The sequence below is a fragment of the Nicotiana attenuata genome, chromosome 12 (genome assembly GCF_001879085.1).
Source record: "Nicotiana attenuata strain UT chromosome 12, NIATTr2, whole genome shotgun sequence".
Classification (NCBI taxonomy): domain Eukaryota; kingdom Viridiplantae; phylum Streptophyta; class Magnoliopsida; order Solanales; family Solanaceae; genus Nicotiana; species Nicotiana attenuata.
This window is the reverse complement of record NC_032000.1, coordinates 40,698,376-40,719,778: the sequence shown is the minus strand read 5'-3', so window position 1 is coordinate 40,719,778 and position 21,403 is coordinate 40,698,376. Positions and strand designations below refer to the sequence as shown.

At 37.7% G+C, this 21,403-nt stretch overlaps 2 protein-coding genes across 2 annotated transcripts; both read left to right on the top strand.

Moving 5' to 3' along the window:
• LOC109235603 (uncharacterized protein At1g04910) lies at window positions 435–9,854 on the top strand. The gene is made up of 11 exons (XM_019401782.1): window positions 435–1,084; window positions 2,529–2,579; window positions 2,659–2,749; window positions 5,449–5,525; window positions 5,730–5,818; window positions 6,066–6,185; window positions 7,997–8,113; window positions 8,199–8,342; window positions 8,431–8,554; window positions 8,647–8,838; window positions 9,131–9,854. The coding sequence occupies exons 1-11, from the start codon at window positions 755–757 to the stop codon at window positions 9,488–9,490; spliced, it is 1,695 nt and encodes a 564-aa protein (XP_019257327.1). The 5' UTR covers window positions 435–754; the 3' UTR covers window positions 9,491–9,854.
• On the top strand, window positions 11,044–13,933 carry LOC109236056 (zinc finger MYM-type protein 1-like). Its single transcript, XM_019402286.1, has 5 exons — window positions 11,044–11,084; window positions 11,699–11,765; window positions 12,403–12,535; window positions 12,600–12,820; window positions 12,923–13,933. Exons 1-5 carry the CDS (start codon window positions 11,044–11,046, stop codon window positions 13,931–13,933), a joined length of 1,473 nt encoding a protein of 490 aa, XP_019257831.1.

Sequence of the window (21,403 nt, the reverse complement as noted above, 5' to 3'; positions counted from 1 at the left end):
GGCACCTCTCCTTGGATATGGTGTGTCACTGCATCCAGCGGGGCAAATAAGAACGGGCTGAGCGCAGATCCTTGGTGTAACTCCATAACCACCGGAAAAGGCTTTGAGTCACCTCCCACAGTCCTAACCCGAGTCATAGCTCCATCATACATATCCTTTATCGCCCTAGTGTAAGCCACCGACACACCTTTCACCTCTAAACATCTCCAAAGGACGTCCCTGGGACCTTGTCATACGCCTTCTCTAGGTCAATAAACACCATATGCTAATCCCTCTTCCTATCCCTGTATTGTTCCACCAACCTCCTGATAAGGTGGATAACTTCCGTAGTCGAGTCATTAAAATAAAAAACCTAGATTAAAAAAATTAAAGGAATTGCCTATATTATTTTTGAGGCGTTGAACGAGGTCAACCAGATGGAGATGATTAAATGAGCATTTCTGCAACTTCTGCACATTTAGGGGGTTAGATCTCACTTTTCTAAAAATCAAGGGCTTTATGTGAAACATTTACCCGTCAAAACACACACTCTTCTAACAAGGTAAGAGAAAAAGAAAAAAAGAAGGCAAGAGATCACCGATCTGGAACTCAGAACACACTCTCTCTCACACACACAGAGACAGTGACTGAACAACCCAATAGCCATAGTCGTTTACCGGAGCCTAATATTCTAGAACATTCTCAGTTACTCCGTTAAAGTTAACTACTCGCCGGCGACCGGGGAATCAAACTGGCGTTCAGCCCGAAGCGAGCAATGGCGGAGCTACGCCACTCAAGCTCGATCGGAAACCGAGTAACGGCGTCACCTAGGAAGCGAGACGACGTCGTTGCTTCTTCATCTCCTTTGGTTCCTGACAACAACAGTGCTCCTAACGTTGACGATGACGATGACGATTACCGTGGCCGTTATTATCCTCGAGATCGGTTCCGTTCACTCTTCTCTTCACATCTTCAACCTCTTTTCCCTTTCTTCTTCCCTGATGACTCGAGGTCTCATCCGCACAATTCAAAGATCTCGCTTTTTCTGCTCGTCGTTATCATACTTTCGCTCCTCGTCGCCATTTCCTCTGTCGTTCATCGATTGGTAAGCCTTCCTTCTATCAATCTCAAAACAAACACTCTCACACGCATAGTTATATACTGTTCTAGTTTGGATAAGGCTTAGATGTTACTGTTATGCTCACATTAGGTTCGGGTAGGAATCAAGCGTGAGATATAGAGAAAGTGTATGTATTTTAGAGAACACGTGATTTGCCTTGATTGACAAATTACTTACCAGTATTGTAATGAATGAGTCTGAATAGAACGGAATGGAAAAGAGGATTCCTACAGCTGACTTCAACTAGTTTAATGATTAGTCAATTTGAAGCGAATAGAGATAATAGGAAGTGATTTTGATCACTGTTGGTCAAGTTAGGACTTTGACTTCCAATAAATGTTTACCAGCGAAAATGTGCATCGACTAGAGATAATAGGGGAACTCCTTTTGATGAATATTGGTCAAGTTAAGACCTTAACTTCCATAGTATGTTTAAGTAATTCCATAATTTGGTAATTGCGAGCCAATCTTTTAGAGTTGTTCTTATATGAACACTAACATGCCATATAGCTGGAGTTTGCTTTATATTATCTCTGATATCAATCTACCGTTTAAGCATCTTTCTTCCTTGACATTCATCATATAAAAGATTTCGTTTGTGGTATTGAATCATATGAACAAAAAGCTTGTTACTTCTGATTTTATATGTACGAATAATTAGTTAGTATTAAGTACTTGAAGATCCTAAATTAGATTTGCTAAATTTGACATCTCGGGTTCCTATCAAGAGGAGAGAAATCATATGGAATTAAAAGTTCTATCTTCGGAATGGAAAATTAGTTAATATAATAGTTTGTTCTGGGTAGTGCATATTGGAGTGACCAGAGCTAAATCTGGATACTGGGAGTGCTCTCTATTAGTAAACCTTGTATTTATCTCACGGTTGGTTTGTTTACCATCATTAGCTTCATCACATGTCAGAAGATGAGAGAATGTTAAACTTAAAAGAACCTGGGATTCGGAGGCTGATTGCCTATGCTTCTCTGGCTACAGATAGTTTACCCCTCATCTGTTTTGATGCTTACTTTTCAACAATGTTCTTCAGGGTGGTGATAATTAAAGCTCATAGTTCTTTTTTATACGTAAATTGAAGCACATAGTTTTCAGCATCAGTTGTCTTATGTGCGTAGCTACCTCTTTCCACACTAATAGTTCTTTTCCCATAAGTATGAAATAGGTTATAGATTTCAAGCATATAATCTGAAATAAAAGGGAAGGTTTATGATATGAATTAGATTAGATAGTGCTTTTCTAGATTAAAGAGTTTGTCATCGGGACTATTAATTGTTTTGTGTGGTTGCTACGATGTCTTTTTGATTTGTCTAAACAAAACATTCTTGAGAGAATGTGATGTACTTTCCTATTTAATGTTCTTTGATTCTAGCAATTTCAGTTTTTAAAGCATTGTTTATGTTATTTTTCTTTGTAGAATGCCCCATATTTGTGCAAGAAGGATGGTATAACTCTTCAGTGTCCACGGGTGAGTTCTTGAAAGACGTACTTGTTGTATGTTACTACATCCTAATATAGTCAACATCCAATCTTTCTACTTTAATCAGGTGAAAGAGTCTCCTTCCTTGTGGGAGAATCCTTATTCATCAACAACCTCATGGAAGCCTTGTGCGGAGCGACGTGAGGGACTGATATCGGGTATTCTTATGCTCTTTAAATCTAGATCTGTGTGTTTGCCTTGTCATATCTTCTGGTCGGGGAATTTGGTACATATACTCCTTCCCCGCGATGTGAGGGAGTGATATCGGGTATTCTTATGCTCTTTAAATCTAGATCTGTATGTTTGCCTTGTCATGTCTTCTGATTGCTTCCTTCTTTAGGTTTATGAGTTTAGAGGATTTACCTCATACTTTCCCCTCTTCCTGGAGGTGATGGTGCAAGGAAAAAGGAGAGAAAAGGATCTTTAACGTTTACACTCCGACTTTTATGTATAAGGTACAAATATCTTTTAGAAGATAAAAAGAAAAAACAATATATTGGACAAACCTTGCAACTGACTGAAGCCTGATTTTAAGTGAGAGCAAGGTAATGCAGCAGATGTTCTTGTTTGAACCGAAATGTCATTTAATTACCGAAATGGACAAAAGAAGAAGGTATACAACCTAAAAGGTGAACTTCGTTCAGAAATGGCAAGTTGTATCATCTTATGCAATTGAACAATATTGCCGTTACTAATTTAATTTATTTTTGTTGTTAATAATTTGGTTTATTAGGTCAATTGGATTAGACTTTGATGAGTCCTCTTCTAAGATGTTCATGGAGTGATCAGAGAACTTATCAAATTTTAAGAGTAGAAAGAAGTAAAAGTTCCTCCAATGGTAATTCAGAGATTTAATAGAGAGTTAAGTGTGAAAATATTGGTTAGCGACATTGTGACTGATATGTGCATGAGTTGAACCTTCCTCCTTTGGTTAGTAAGTGAGATTTCAAATACTATTGTTAACAACCTGCTGAAAAGAGGGGCTGCTTGTAAAGCTTTGAGAGATCCTTCTTCTTAAAAATCACATGGATTTAAAGGTTTATAATGCAATATTCCTCCCTCCAATGGAGAAGGATAGAGGGGCAGGCCTATTATCCACTGAATTTCTTACCGGCACTACTGGCCTTCAGGGATTTCTCGGTTATAAAAAAAGTCCCTCCCTCCAATACTGGATCTTGAATTCCTTAACGTGCAACTATTCTTTTGTCTTCAAACAAGAGTTACTCCTCCGTCTCCTTCCTGACATCTTAATAAATGGTCCAATTTCCTCAAAAATTTTCTCTTGGGCTGGAAGCCCTTTCCTTTCAGTTTCACTTCTTTCTATGTGATTTGAACTGCTTGCCATGCTCCAAAGGCCTCCTTGTACCATGCCCTTACCAGCATTAGCTTTTTCACAACCCATTTTGTGTTCAAATTTTAGTATTAGTTGTTACACAAAATGCAGAATCCTTCTGCTTTTACTGCAGTCAGTGGTGAGCTTTTCATTTTTTCTTTCACACTGATGAAAGGGGAAGTTCCTCTTTTTTCATCTGTGAATTGTTAATCAACCCATTCGTACACTCTATGCGATCGAATATTTCTTACACACATGAGTTTTATACAAGGTATCGGACTAATGAATCTATTTTCTTTGTGATTTTGTGGTTAGTCTTTGAATCTAGCATCATTTTCTGAAAGGTATTCTAGCACTGCCCTTGTCAATTTGTCATATCTTTTCAAACGCAGCGCTCCTGCTTATTCCTTATTGTTTTGGTATTGAGTTGTTGGATCCTAGGCCGCTTCTTATGTCTCATATTGAACACTTTTTTTATGACCGAGAAATTCGTCTGGAGCTGAACCTTTGGGCCAACTGGAGCCTTTGAAACTCTCGAATGATGAGCCCACCCCTCTACCCTTCTCCACTTAAATGCTGGAGTTAGTTTGCTTCGCAGGGCTCGAACCAGTGACCTAAGGCACAAGTCCCTCAACCTTTGCCAATTAAGTTAACCCCTGGGAACGTCTCGTATTGAACACTTTGAGGAGCATAATGTGGAAACATTGTGCATGACAGCATCTTTAGTCTATGCTGGTGGTTGATGTAGGTGGGACAACATTCTACAGTCCCTTGTAACAACTAACCCAGAAAGCTCAAATTTAAAAGACAGCTGATCTATTGAAATTATAAGCAGTGCTTATCTTGTGTATAATCCCATCGTTGGATGTGCGCCTCTGCTTTGTAAAGAGTGTTCTCAACTAATTATCCATATTGCTATAACGCCCTGTCTTTTTTATAAGCATATAATATCTTTCTAAGGCGTCCATTAATATTATTTGCTATTTTGGTTTCTCTTATGTATTTGTGTAATTTTCTTTAAATTTGTGGTTACTATGTCTTTTTGGTATAAGTAATCTATCTACACCTTTTTTCTTCTTGTCGCCTTCCATTTGTGTTTTTCTCTTTAGATCATTACATTCTGGAGCCTGGAAATGCTAGTTGTTTCCCACCTAAACTCTTATAATGAATTACAGCTATTTAGAGTAGAGTAAATTAGCAGGTCATTCTTGATACAAAGGTGGGGAACTCTAGGAATAGGCTTTTGTATGTCGTGTGTCATTGAGAAGTGGGAAAGCCGAGTTGGTTTGCCCAACATGAAACTTGTAGCATTACTTAAGAAGTTGAAAAAATGGTGTAACAGGTTTCTGCCTGATACTCTCTTGTTTGCCAAAATTTATTCATCAAACCTCTTTGGGTTAGATGTATCATTGATGGCTACAAACCTCTTGAGCTTGTTGGAATACTTTGTCCGAATCGAATAACTGATCACTTATCCTTTTTCTTCCTCGTTTGCAAAATAGTGATATAGCTTGGTATTTGCAGATATTCCATCTGAGAACTCAACAAATGGTTATATATTCATACACGCTGAGGGTGGTCTAAATCAGCAAAGGATCGCTGTATGTTTCACGTCTTATGCCATGCTTTTGTCTCCCATCTTTATATATTTGTCTCTGTAAAGTCTTGTTTTTTCTTATTTTGCAAGTCAGTTAATGTATTGAAAACTGTCTATTGTAATTGCTAGGTTATCTGTAGATCTATGAAATCTGTTGTGTTTCTCAAAGGATTTGTACCCCTTTAATCAGTCGTATATTTCTTTGCAGATATGCAATGCTGTTGCAGTGGCCAAAATTATGAATGCTACCCTTATTTTGCCAGTATTAAAGCAAGATCAGATATGGAAAGACCAAACGTAAGGGAAATTTGACTGAAGCAGCTATTCTTTGCTCACAAGGATGGGATGTTGTAAATATTTTATATTGCACCATAGCGAGATTTTAGTCAAACTGCATATAATTTAAAATTGACGTTTATGGTTATTGTATTCAGTTACTTGTTGCAAAAAAACATTCCAGAGTAAAAATCATTGTTTTGTGAGAATTGTCCAAAAGATTGGTAAGACATTGATTATTCTTGATACGAGTTAACAATATTTGCAGGAAATTTGAGGACATATTTGATGTGGATCATTTTATTAACTATCTGAAGGATGATGTGCGGATTGTTCGAGATATCCCAGAGTGGTTTACTGACAAATCAGAGCTGTTCACTAGCATAAGGTATGGTCCCTAGCGTGTTTACATTAAAATTTTTGGCTGCTAATTCATTTTCATGGCAGCAGTTCTAAGTATAGTTTTTCAAACTAGTCCTAAGTATGAATTCCCTGACAAAATTTATCAACATGGTGATCTACAAATTCAAGTTTACCTCATAAAAATTCCCCAGCCGCCTTTGGCGTGATGTAGTTCTAATGTTACATGGACCTAGGTAGTAAATACCGAATATGGATTTGGATCTGATAGTGATATATTCGGTTTCTAGTTGATTTTTGTTTTTGAACGATCCTTTCCATACAAGTACTTGTACCTTTTGAAAACCCGCTTGGTTTGGCATTTGTATGTTAATGTAAGTGAAGAGTATGTGTAACAAGTTAAACATCAATGTTGCTTTAATGGTAGCATGTATTGGGTGTGATCTCAAGTGCGTGGCTCCTTAGTACGGCCTCTGGAAAATGAGAATCCGCCTCTCCATGAGAAACCGAATTAGTTATTATTCCCAGCGAAAATTCTCTAATCGCCATGCCACAGCTACAGGATTTATGTCAAGATTTTCTAGAATTATCTCAGTTACGCCGAAGTCTAAGAGACAAAGTGATGAGGAGAATGACCAAAATGGACTTGGCCTCATAAATCAGCTTTGTTGATACCATAAATCACACGAGAACTCTAGAGTGGCCTCACAGCTTTGGGCGGTACCGTGCTCCTTTACTTGATATCGTTTGGACACAGTTGAAGACTGTGTTAGGCATTGGCAAGTTGGAGAATAAGCCTAGGACTGAGTTGAAAGTAGCATGGACAACTAGTCCACTGTGTTTTTTTCTGATGACATTGAATGTAAAAATAGGAGAATATTTCAAGGTACCTAGAATCAAAAGGAAATAAAAGAGGTATGGGTTGTCTCATTTATACTTTCTACATAAAAAATTAATAGATGTTTGAACAGATAGTTGGATGGGCTTGACGGGAGATTGTGAGTAGTCTTCATAAATGCATTAATGAATAAATAAAAACATAAATAATTTCACAAGAGACCAATTGAGTTGCGGAAGTGTAAGATACGCTGTATAACAAGATGTCAATGAATGATATATATGGCTTCTTTAGTTATTGATTGGATAGGCTAGATTACGAGGAGGCGAAACATATGGCTTCTTTAGGATTTGATTTCTTGAAATGAAGCCATTCTCAGGAAGGGGTAGGTAATAAGATGACAAGGGATGACACAGATGGCTTCTTTAGTTTTTGATTTCTTGATACGAAGTAATTCTGAGAGAGAGAGTTAATAATCTTCATGGTTAGTTGTAACACTATAATTGTTGGTGTTTAGTCTTACATTTACCGGTAATTGATTTAAACAGATGTCAGATACACATAAATTCATCTTACATGAACCATATTACTGCACTAATTTTACGACATTTTGCCCTACTTGTAATTTTATCAAATTTCAAGCTCTAGCCAAAATTCATCCGTCACATTTACTTTTATCAAATATGTTATACCTTGTCAACTTTGTGCTGAAAGCCCTTTTGTTTTCTAACGATATAGAAACCCCATCAGCGCTGTCTGATAGATCTTTTATTTCTTCATGAAGGACAAGATGGAAAGCAAGATTGTTGAATCATTATTTGTCATAATTGTGTAAAACATTCTAATAGATCAAGTTTGCAATCTTAGATTACATTCTTAGAGGAGGAACTTTTTTATTGTTCCAAGTAGTTGCTGAACATGAGAATATAGTTGCTATTTCATTTACAACAGTGTGCTACGTTTTGCGTTTGTGTTTCTAAAGCTTGTACAATGCCTGCCAGGCGTACAGTCAAGAACATTCCCAAGTACGCTTCAGCAGACTTCTACATTGATAATGTTTTGCCACGCATCAAGGAGAAGACGATAATGTCTTTAAAGCCTTTTGTCGATCGACTTGGGTAACTAGATTTCCGTACTCCTCTGATTGTCCTGATTTTCCTTTAACTGGTGTTGACCTGATAAACTACTCGCTGTATCATTCAGGTATGACAATGTTCCTCCAGAGATAAACAGGCTGAGGTGCAGGGTCAACTATCATGCTCTGAAGTTCCTTCCCGAGATTGAGCAGATGGCTGATCAACTTGTTTCAAGGATGAGAAACCGCACTGGTAGTTCAAATCCTTTCATGTGAGTTATTGTACTTGTAACTGCTGTTAAACATGCTGTATCATTTCTTCTGATTTATAATGGAGCTTAAATTGTTTTGTCAAACTAGGGCTCTTCACCTGAGATTTGAGAAGGGAATGGTGGGTCTATCATTCTGTGATTTTGTTGGAACTAGGTCAGAGAAAGCTCTCATGGCTGCATACAGAAAGAAAGAATGGCCTCGCCGGTTTAAGGTTACATAGCTTATGATCATTATCCCTATGAGCCGAAAGTGACCTTGCATTTGTGATATATTTATCTTCTTTTCTGTTTGTTTGGCTGGCAGGATGGTGCTCATTTGTGGGCATTGGCCCTGCAAAAGCGCAAGGAAGGACGATGCCCTCTTGAGCCTGGTGAAGTAGCTGTGCTGCTTCGGGCCATGGGTTATCCTAAAGAAACTCAAATATATGTTGCTTCTGGACAGGTCTATGGTGGACAGAACCGCATGGCACCACTGAGGAACATGTTCCCAAATCTTGTAAGCTACTTGCGTAAACTCTGATCAAGGAACCTTTATCTATATCTTGCTCAGATTATATTTGCTTGTAGCTAATCTTGTTGACTGCTATGGCCACTTTTAAAAGAAACATGGGTGGAAGGATTTTCTGCAAGAGACCCTTGAAAGTTTCTGGAATTTTCACTTTTGTGCTTTTAATTTGTTTAGTGTCAATGTCCTATAGACATGTTTACCCATCATTTGTTAATGTACCAGGTGAAAGGATTTGCGTGATTTAATATTGATTAAAATTATATTTTGGGATCTGTAATAGGTTACAAAAGAGGAACTAGCTACAAAACCAGAATTGGATGGTTTCAGGAAGCATGTGACAAGCTTAGCAGCCCTTGACTTCCTAGTCTGCTTGAAGTCTGATGTATTTGTGATGACACACGGAGGAAACTTTGCCAAACTGATCATAGGATATCGTAGGTACATGGGTCATCGTCAGAAATCCATTAAACCGGACAAGGGTCTGATGTCCAAATCCCTAGGGGATCCATATATGGGATGGGCTAGCTTTGTGGAAGATGTTGTCGTAACCCACCAGACCAGAACTGGTTTACCTGAAGAAACGTTTCCAAATTATGATCTTTGGGAGAATCCTCTGAGCAATTGCATGTGTAGAGCCTGAAGGAACAACCTTTATTGTGAAGAAAAGCCCCAAAGTAGTGCATCCTTCTAGAGCTGGTGCACAAGGAATTGCGAAATTTTCGCCATTAACACAGCCAGAATTACAAGGCAATTTGCACATGGGATCACATAATGGATGGAATGTAGCCTCTGGGTGGATAAGAGTATTAACACAAAGAGTTGCAGAAACTGCCTTTAGGAGTGGTCTAGCTGCCCTGCATTGACCACCTGTGTTATGATCTTTCTTTAGGCGCAGACCACTGCAGTTTTGTATTCTGGAATATTAATTTATTCTCAATTGTTTCACGATATAATGTATATTATTGCAGTAATAGAAAAGCGTCTTTCATTTCGCTTGAACACAACCCAGATTTCATGCATCCCAGGGGGATATGGTGCATCACGAGATACGCAAATGTCTTCATTTGGACAATCAGTCAGCTACATCCCCCACCCACTCCCCAAATTAGAAAATTCCACCGGTATTCAGGTGGAAACTTTCACTGTTTAGAGGGTTTTAACTTTTAGGTTTAACGTTATACATGTGAGATTTCCAATCTCTGATTGTTTTATAGTGGGATCGTTGTCCAGTATATTTCTCTGTCATTGGAAACACAATCAAAATAGAATAAGAAAGGAGAGAAGAATATTGTCTCTTTGTGGGGTCAAAGCTGAGTCGTTCAGGTTTATCCATTTACTTGAAGAGTGCTTTCTTGTGCTAGTAACTGGTCCGTTTTGGGTTTGTTTTTCTCTAAAAAGAAATTAAACCAATTAAGTCGATTTTTCAAATATTAAAATCAAACTAAATCAATTAATTTGGTTTTTGACGGTTTTTCGAATTTTTTGTTTATTTTTATGAGATACACTACCAAGCACACATTTTGGCGATTATATTCCAACATAACATTATCAAACCAATTACTCTTGGAGAAAGTCTGTCATTTGCTTAGATATTTTGACGGTAATTGAATTAAATAGCATAGTGAATAATTTAAGGACTCAATCATAGACAAGTTAATTTTATTTAACATGAAAAAGATTTTTGGACTTAGCAAAATAGAATTACCAATTAAACTAGAATATAAAAGATAAAGAACTAGATTATTATTAAGGCAAAGAGCCAGACTACCACTTAAGAGTACAACTGATTAGTATGTACCATAACATTTTAAGAATTATATATAAAAATTACACACACATATATAGAACTATTGAACTATATATATTTTCTTATTAACACCCATCATTATTCAAATTTGAACTATTTTATCTAATGTTTTAAAAAGCGTTTTTGGGGCGAGGCGCACCAAAAATGTCCCGAGGCGATTGTATGGGGCGAAAGTCTCAAGAGGCGTATGCCCAGCAATTCGGGGCGTACACCCAGGCGTTTGAGCCGCGTTTTTGTAGTGAGGCGTAAGCCCAGGGGCGGATTTACATGTTAATTTTAGGTGCTCAAGCACCCATTGACCTTGACGTAAACTAGGTATAGCTATAATAAAAATATAAGAAATAGGATATAATATTTTAGTGAGCACCCATTAAACAAAACGACTGATGGGTGCTGTGGTTTTGAAGTGGGAGTTAAAACCTTTCCTGTAAGCAAAGACCCATGTTCCATTCTCGTCACAGCATTTCCTTTATATTTTTGAATGTCAGCCTTTTGTCTTTTGTGGAAAAGTTTAACTTTTCCTATTCCCTTTAGGTTTTAGTTTAGGTTAGTCATATTACGTTTTAGTTTAGGTTGTCAGCGTTTTTTTTAACCTTTCTCTGCTTTTGAACTTAATTTTCCATTTTTAGTTTTTATTTTCTCCTTTTCCTACTTCCTTTCACTTTTAGGCTTTATTATATTAATAATTAATTAGATTTAAGTATAAGAAAGGCCATTTTTACCGTCTTACAGAAAACTTTAAAACTAAACCTTCTTGAGTTTTTGCTCATTAGGAACGTAGAGAAGGGAAATACGAAGAACAAAGTAGACGAAACAATTAGCAAATTCTCCGGTCATTCACAACAATCTCAAAATCAGAACATAGCACAAGGTAATAAGATTTGGTATTTTTATTGAAGTAAGAAATTAAAAATATTCTTAGAAGGATTTTGAATTTTTTTCATGCTTATCGCTTATTCTTTGAAAGCAGATTCAATGAAAAATATTATCTTTGTTACCAAATTGCTTGATTCCAAAACTTAATTTTGAGAATATATTCAGGTTATTAATATTGGTGGGTTGTGCGATTGATGAAATTGTGCTCATCAGCTCATTGCTTCAGAAATTTGTAAGTTTTCATCTTGTCTTTCGAAAAATTAAATAGTTATATCGTTATTGCCGTGTTGTTTGTGTTATTGATTGAGGGGCATGGTTTTCCCAATAGAAATTAATTAAATTATGTGTAGTAAATTTCAGATGAAATTAAGGGTCAACATTCAAAATGGTTGGAGTACAATATATCAAAAGATGCTGCATATTGTTTGTGTTGTTATTTATTTAAAAATGAACATGAAATTCATGGAAATATAGGGGATGCATTTACAAAAAAATGGCTTTAAAGGTTGGAACAAGGCTATAGAAAGATTTAAAGCTCATGTTGGAGAGGTAGATAGCATCCACAACAAGTGTTTCAATAGGATGATTAATTTAATGAATCAATCACAATCAATTCGCACTTCTTTTGAAAAGCAATCCGAGAAAGAAAAAAGTGAGTCTCGACGTCGCTTGAGTGCTTCAATCGATGTGGCTAGGTTTCTTTTGAGACTAGGATTGCCATTTCGTGGGCACGATGAGAGTCAATCTTCTACAAATAGAGGTATCTTTCTTGAACTCTTGCAATGGTATGGAGATATTGCTCCGGATATTGGAAGTATTATATTAGAAAATGCTCCAAAAATGAAATGATGTGTTCCCCAATGATTCAGAAAGATATTGTTGATGCTTGTGCCAAAGAAACAATCAAAGCTATCATTGAAGACTTGGATGGGGATTTTTTCGAGATACTAGTTGATGAATCGAAGGATATATCACACAAGGAGCACACTTGTTTTGAGATATGTTAACAAATAAGGCGAAGTAATTGAGAGATTAATTGGTACTGTTCATGTCAATGATACATCAGCTCAATCATTGAAGAAGGAAATTAACTCGTTTCTTTCGTATCACTCATTAAGTCCATCTCAAATACGTGGGCAAGGTTATGATGGAGCTAGTAACATGCAAGGAGAGCTACGTGGTCTTAAAATTTTGATTCTGAATGAAACTCCATCGGCGTATTGCATTCATTGTTTTGCTCACCAATTGCAGTTAACACTTGTGGCTCTTGCAAAGAAGCATTCAGATGTAGATGACTTTTTTTGTATAGTTACTAATGTGTTAAATATTGTTGGATCATCTTTTAAGCGTAGAGATTTGCTTTGACAACATCAAGCTGAAAAATTAGAGGAGTTGCTCACATCAGGTGAAGTGCATACTGAACGAGGACTAAATCAAGAACGTGGGCTTCAACGACCAGGTGATACTCGTTGGGGTTCTCATTATAGAACGTTAGATAACCTCATTGTCCTATTTTCATCAATTATTCATGTTCTTGAATTTGTTGCTCGTGAGGGTCCAAATTATGCTGATAGACTTGTTGCTGAAAGTCTTATGACTAAGATTAAGGAATTTGAATTTGTTTTTATGTTGCACTTGACGTGGAAAGTTCTAATGATGACAAATGATTTGAGCTCCTCATTACAAAGGATGGATCAAGATATTGTCAATGCTATGGGACTCCTCACTCATACAAAGCAAAGATTACAAAGGATGAGGAATAGTGAATTTCAATCATTAATGGATGATGTCTCTTCATTCTGTGATAAACATGAGATAATGATCCCGAAGATGGATGCTCTCTATTTTCCTGGGAAGTCAAAGCGTAGATCTCTTGATGTTACATACTCTCATCACTTGCACGTTGAGATATTTAATGGTGTTATTGATTTGCATCTTCAAGAGCTTAGAAGTCGTTTTGATGCCGTGAGTACCGACTTACTTCTCGGTATGGCTAGTTTAAATCCACTTAATTCATTTGGTAATTTTGATAAGAACAGGATAATGAAGTTGGCTGAATATTATCCGAATGAGTTTGATAGCAACAAGCTCCAGGATCTTAGTTTCCAGCTTGATAGTTTTATAGTTTATGCTCGTGGTCATGACAAGAGGTTCTTCAACATGAAGGGAATTAGTGACCTTTCTAAAGTGTTGGTTAAGTCAGACCTGCATCAAACTTGGCCACTAGTGTATTTACTTATCAAGTTAGCTCTCATTCTTCCTGTTGCTACCGCTTCTGTGGAACGTGCTTTCNTGATGGGAAAACATCTGTATTGTAATTGTCACACCCCAAGTCTGGATGGGGCGGGACTATGCTCTATATGCAACTACTATATACATGTAACAGATTACATGCCATAACTTGAAAGGCAAATCCGAAATGTGAAGACTTCTGTATACCACCGTGCCCACTTACCTGAGAAATGAAGCAGATGTAGAACTGCATCCAAGTAAACCAACCAATACTGTCTATGAAGCCTCTATGAATACCTACAACTGACAACTGATACAAGCGCCACGACAGGGCCCCGACCTAACCATAATCTCTATACATCAAAGAGAACACTAGACCTGACTCAACCCCGGATAGAAATGGAGCTTACAACCCTTTCGCTGCACTATCCAGTGAGAAAGTCTGGCAACATGTACATCTAGACCTGCAATATAGAATATAACAAATGCAGCGTCCCCGACAAAAGGGACTTCAGTACAGAAAGATTGTACCGCATACGTAAGGCAGACAAAAAAGCATGTACAAATGCAAAAACTCATACAAGAGACGAACGGAATGAAATCAACCAAATACATTAGAAAACTCTGAAACATCGTACAGGAACTCATAGTAAGTCTTATAGTATTTAAGTCATTCTAAACATTGTTCCGAGTCTTTCTGATGATATCTTTAGGTCGCTATGCGGAACGGCATTCTGGGACCGTTCACGGTAACACTCGGGATGGTCATACATTAGGTTCATTCCTTACTTAATTATAATACATACGCATGCCACATAGGGCCATCTCCGTTTGAGTATAGCTCAGCCAGTATATATATATATATATATAAATATATATAAAATCTGTAATGATATATATATATAATAATAATAACATCTTCGAGTGTAGTGGTATAGATATAATATAATAATGTCCGCAACTGAGTTCTGCTCAGTGGTATATAATAACATTCTCAACTGCAGTTACATACACTGAGATATATAATAACATCGGATAGCACTGTGGCTTTGTACTTCTTCAAGTTATGAAACATTCAGAATTATATAAGGTTGTTACCCTTTGTAAGATATTATGAATATTATTTATGCCATATACCTTCCAATGAACAATATCAACTCCAAAATAGCAACAAGAAACTACAAATATAACATTAAGTTCGACTCAATGGAGCAATATGGAATGACGAACATATGGGACTATCAAGTACTCAAGTAAAAGGCTTATGATAGATACGAAGAACCGTATAAGGCTACAATATGGATAATTTTCCAAGTAAGGAACAAATGATATAATGATAAGTTGAGTGTCGAACCCACAGAGACTTGTGTAAACTACTCACTAAATCACCAAAATTGTTATTCAATCCAGCTAAAATCAAAGTTCAATAATATGATTATATTATACTACGATTCTAAATACTAACTAAATTATCAAGTAACGAGTTGACTGTTGTGTATTCAGTAGAGACAAATATTCCAGGGTTTTGATCGATTCACCATTCGTATTGTGTTCTAATTAACTCTCCCCTACATATAATTCACTCATGGTTGCTAATTAACCGATAAATGCTCTCATAGCCTTCTCCCGAAGTACTACTCACCTATTCTCAATAGATTAACGCCTATATTCCTATGAAATCAATCTATTAAGAACGCATTAAGATTACGATATTTGATTTAGCACGGTGACTAGGTATATTCCTATCCTAACCACAAATCCGCTCCCCCTAAGGGTTAAGATCATGCTCTCTTCAATTCTTCTCTAATCTAAACACGGCTTTCCCAAGCATAGCATAGATAGTAAATAGAACCTAACTGCTGGCCAGACAATTAAGCAATTAAACACAGAATTGAAGAAACAACCATATGTTGGTGAATTATAATCAAGGTTAAGTTAATATCAAACAACAATATTCATGGCTAAATCACAACCCCAGAACAATGGGTGTTTAGCCACTCATGATGTAATCAAACAATTTCATAAGTTTTGATTAATTGAAAGTACTGGAAAAGATGAAGAATTCTGAGTGTTCTTGCTCTTCATGTTCTCGTGTGTGTTTTTGCTCCAAAGTGTGTCTCCTCTCAAAGTGGTGTTTTTAGGATGTATTTATATGACCTAGGGTTGATGAGGGGCGGAATTCTTCAATCCAACTTCGGATGGGAGAGCTGGAATCCGCGTCTGCCTTTGTGTCTAGACGCGCACTTTGATGCGGATCCGCGTTTGCCTTCGCGTCTAGATGCGGACTTTGACGCGGATCCAGCTTTTGAGATTCTTCCATTTCGTGAAGCGCTCCGTGCCTTTGCTTCGCTTCGCTGTTTTGTGCCTTAAATTTTCTCCTTTTTCGCGTCCGACTTTGTGCCACGCACGAGAATAGACGAGCTCCCACTCCTTTAATTTCTTCTTTTTGTGTCGAATTGTCATCTTTCGATCATTTATCATCCAAAATCGTTCCTACACATAAGAAACACATAATGAGTATATTTCACTTCGAAAATCACGTAATCTCCCGCGACACACACAAGAATTAATATACAAATATACTCAAAAATATACACTTTTCATCATTTATCAACACCCCACACTTAGACTCTTGCTCGTCCTCGAGCAATTGGACAATCTAATGAACCCCCAACTACGTACAAAGTTCAATCATAGAGAAACACCCTAACTTTTAACCACACACTATACCCTTGACTACAATCAATATCGGCACACAAGCATGAACACACAAAATTTCACATTCTTCCCGTTTAAGCATACCCAAGTAGAATATTTCAATTCAATAAATTCCAACAACCTATTCGTCACCGCCCAACCTCAACAATCGACTTGCAACCACTAAGCACCCTCAATTCATGCACTTACCCAACAAGAAAGTTTACAACATTACCAATCATTCATGAGATCATGTGCCCTCACCAACAAACGAAAGAATGAGTATAAATTGGTCCACACATTCAAATATACTTTTGAACATAATTTAAAGACATCACACAATTGAACAAAATTCACTCACTCTCACAAAGAATTCATATGCATCCCGTGGTCGTACCATAAGCTTGCCCGTAGTGTATATCTCTACTAATTTAAGCTAGCCAAATCTAGGATCAATTAAGACTTTAAGGTTGTAATGTAGGCTAAGGGACGGGTATGATATATTTAGAATTAGTGGCTAACCCTCCTAAGCACTTTTAATACACTACATTTACAATTCAAGCTCATATTCTTCTCAACCAAATCACTTGCCACATACAACATAGCCCTCGTTTCAATTAAGCACTTCTCTACTTTTCACTAGCACAATCATAAGAATTGGAGGTGTGTGTTTTTCTACATTATTTGAACTATCATATTTTTTTTCTCTTTTCTTGCAATTTTTCTTTTCCTTTCTCTCTTTTTTTTTTCTTCACACACTCCATACATTAAAGTTCATCGGCTAGTGACTTTTGATTTTAACATTAGTGCACCAACGAGCCCTTCCATGGTTCCACTCAAAAGCTACTCCCCAATCTCTAACCTTACTTCTTCTAGCGACTAAGTGCCTTAGGAGGTACAGGTTCAATCAATATCAAATTAAGAACAAAATGGGGGTATGGCTTGTAATGTGGGTGCCAAAAGAAAGGTATATAGGCTCAAAGGAGCTAGCAACGGAAAATTTTATTTTTATGTGACAAGCACATCCATGATCAAGAAAGAAAATGCCTACGTCATCTCCTAGATTAGCACAACTTACAATTTCGCTTCAATTAACACACGGGGCAAGTTCTAGACTACACAGGATAGCATAGAAAATCACGAATCCTTACACACACGTTGCACATGACTCAATCAAGACGGTTCTGTTCAACTCTCAAGTCAAGTAAGCACACATAATTATGAAATTTAAGAAATATTGCGCTATGCAGCCTACAAGTCAAAAAGCTGAGAAAAGGCGTCACAAAATAGGCTATTTACTTTACTTAGGCTTCACAATTCAAACCAAGTACACGGGAAAACAGAATGTATGTCATAGCCTAATGTGCCAACATCAATCATGTCAATGAGTATCTCAGAACGACTCAGTTTCTTCCTAAACTACTCCTAAAAAGAAATTAAAATGCCCGGTTCGAGCTACATCCTTAGAAAAGAACCGGTGCCTAAAGAAAAATCAAGGAATACTACCTAGCTCTAAAAAAAATAGAAAATAAAAAAATATAAAAGAAAACAAAAATCTTTTTTGTGTTTTTAAATCGGACTTTTATCCCTCAAGAAAATTGTCCAAAAGATCCATCGTCGGGAAAAGTCCGAACTTTTTCTATTTTTTTTTTAATTTTCGTTTTATTTTATTTTAAAACCTAGACTATGTCTACTACGAGTTCTAAAATAAAAACTAATTTAAAAAATAATAATTTAGTTTTATACAATTACACTTCAGAAAGTAGTTTCCCCACCCCACACTTATATTATGCATAGTCTTCGATGCATGATTACATAGAAAAGTATTAACACAAGGGTGAGAAATATTCCCTGAGACCCTCTCGGGCCTAGCTCGGACATGATCCTCAATATTAAGGGTCGGGACGACCCCACACTTAAGCTCAAACATGCTCCTCAGCTTCAACTTTGGGTACTCAGACTTCCCCTACTATGTTAGGTTGCCTCCCAACAAGCGCCTTATTTATAGTCGTGGCACGACTCTGCTACTCTGCTCAGGCTGGGCGCTTTCTCTTCTTCTTTCTCCCATAAAGTCTAGACTTTTTGCACACTCTCAGAAGGTCTCCTCTTTCATCTCTGGCTCTTTTTGCAATCGTCTTTACACACTCAGCTTGCAACACTACCTCCTCTAACTCAGTTGTCCCATCTGGATCACTACACTTCACATAAGGACTCTGCTTTATCCCCTTCGATTCTACCACAGTAATCATGCACAAGTTCTCATAATGCTTAGAGAGCTTAAGTGCCTTGTACACATTAAAAGTGACCTCCTCATCGTCAACTCTCATTTTTAACTTCCCCGCCCTCACATCAATAATTGCTCTTCCAGTAGCCAAGAATGGTCGCCCCAAAATAATGGGCACTTCCTCATCTGCCTCGTAATCAAGAACAATAAAATCAGCAGGAAGAATAAACTTTCCCACTCGAACTAACACATCCTCAATAATTCCTTCTGGCATGACTAGTGACCTATCTGCTAACTGTAAAGTGATTGTAGTAGGTCTGAGCGCCCCCAATCCAAGTTGCTTGAACAAAGAGTATGGCATAATACTAGCCCCTAAATCACATAGGGCTCTACCAACTTCTTGTTTTCCAAGAGACAAAGGAATTGTGAAACTCCCAGGATCCTTCAACTTAGGAGGAAGTTTACTCTGAACTCTGGCACCGCACTCTTCAGTAAGTGCAACTGTTTCGAACTCTGCATGTCTTCGTTTGTTTGCCACAATATGTCTGAGATACCTTGCATACTTAGGCACTTCCTGCAAAATTTCCACCAAAGGCAAATTCACACTCATTTGGCTCAAAATATCTAGGAATTTCTTGTACTTAGCATCATCTTTTTGCTTCTATAGTCTTTGTGAAAACGGAGGTGGTGGTCTAGTCTCAATTACTGGCTCGGGTCCTTTATCATCTTTCTCATTCCCCTCAACTGGCTTGGGAACTAATTCTCCTTCAGGATGAGCTATATTCTTCTTTTTCTTTGGGACTTCTTCTAGTGCTCTTCCATTTCTCAAGGTAACTGCATTGACTTGAGCTTTAGGATTGGGCTCAGTATCACTAGGAAGAGCCCCTGCTAGTTTGGTATTTTGGGCTCCGGCAAGTTGGCCCACGTGGTGCTCCAAATTTCTCAGTGCTGGCTTGAGCCTGCTGATCAGCCATTATTTTCTGATTGAAAGTTTGTTGATCTGCTATTAATTTCTGATTGAAGGCTTGCTGATCTGCTATTAATTTCTGATTGAGGGCTTGCTGGTCGGCCATCAATTTCTTCATCATCTCCTCAAGGCTAGCTTGTTGTTCATCCTGAGGTGGTCTGGATTGTTGTTGAGGTGATTGAGGCCGGTATTGATTCTGATTGCCTTGATTTCCACCCCAGGAGAAGTTTGGGTGATTCCTCCAGTTGGGGTTGTAAGTGTCCCCATACTGATTTGCTTGGCCTCGATTTGCATTACCCACAAAATATGCAGACTCTGGATTTGCTGGGCATAGATTGCTCATGTGACCCTCTCCACATACTTCACAAAATATTTGAACTTGTTACACTGGCTGGGCTTGTTGCTTGTTAATGAATCATGGTCATCTGATTGACTTGGTTGGTCAGCGTAGAGACCTGTGCTGACAATGCTGAGACAACATCTAATTCGAGAACCCCTGGAGATTTTTGTACCATGTTCCTACCCATCTCTCCTTGCCAATCCGGATTGCTTTTGGAGAATTTGTTCAATAATCATAAATTTCATCAAAGCTTTTCTCCAATACTTGACCTCCAGCTGCAGCATCTACTACAATTTTTGTTTGGGGATGGAGCCCTTCTATGAAAGTGTGAACTAACACTTCATTCGTCTGATTGTGATGAGGACAATCTCTGAGTAGCCCCTTGAACCTTTCCCAAGTTGAGTATAACGATTCTCCTGCTTTCTGTTTGAAGGCAACTATCTCACTTCTGATCTTTGCAGTTTTGCCTGAAGTAAAAAACCTTGCCAGAAATTTTCTTGCCAAATCATTCCATGATGTAATGGAATTAGCTGGTTCTGCTTTTAGCCATCGCTTAGCCTCGCCCAACAGAGAGAATGAAAAAAGTGTGAGCCTAACATAATCTGGAGTGACCCCGTTAGTGATATAAGTGTCACTAATCTCCAAGAAGTTCAGAATATGCTGTTGTGGATCCTCGTGCGGAAGACCCATAAACTGCCCGTTTGCATGAAGTAGCTGGATCATGCTCTGTTTCAGCTCAAAGTGCCCAGTGATTCTGGGCTTCACGATACTGGAGGTGACATTAGCAATGCTGGGCATCGCCACCTCCTGAACAGCCATGTGTTGCTCCTCTGCCATGTTCACAGGAAATTGAATGAGTGCTTGAATATTGTTTGTATCCCTTGCTTCCCTCAACCTCCTGTGAAATGTTTTCTCAGGTTCGGGGTCAAAGCTGTTGAGTCTGTCCTGGATTATGACCCTACGCATTCAATCAAAGTTTCTGAGATTAGAGCAACAATCAAGTAACATTAAACTAGATGAAATAAACAATTAAAGCAAAAACTAGAAAGCAGTTTATATTCAAGTCTCCGGCAACGGCGCCAAAAACTTGTTGCTCCCAAACGCACACGCAAGTATACGTGGTCGACAAGTAATATAATGATAAGTTGAGTGTCGAACCCACAGAGACTTGTGTAAACTACTCACTAAATCACCAAAATTGTTATTCAATCCAGCTAAAATCAAAGTTCAATAATATGATTATATTATACTACGATTCTAAATACTAACTAAATTATCAAGTAACGAGTTGATTGTTGTGTATTCAGTAGAGACAAATATTCCAGGGTTATGATCGATTCACCATTCGTATTGTGTTCTAATTAACTCTTCCTTACATATAATTCACTCATAGTTGCTAATTAACCGATA

Coding starts and splice junctions, on each gene's coding strand:
- LOC109235603 (XM_019401782.1), top strand. CDS start 755: ATGGCGGAGCTACGCCACTCAAGCTCGATCGGAAACCGAGTAACGGCG. Junction 5,819..6,065: donor CAGATATGGAAAGACCAAAC/GTAAGGGAAATT, acceptor CAATATTTGCAG/GAAATTTGAGGACATATTTG. Junction 8,839..9,130: donor GGAACATGTTCCCAAATCTT/GTAAGCTACTTG, acceptor GATCTGTAATAG/GTTACAAAAGAGGAACTAGC.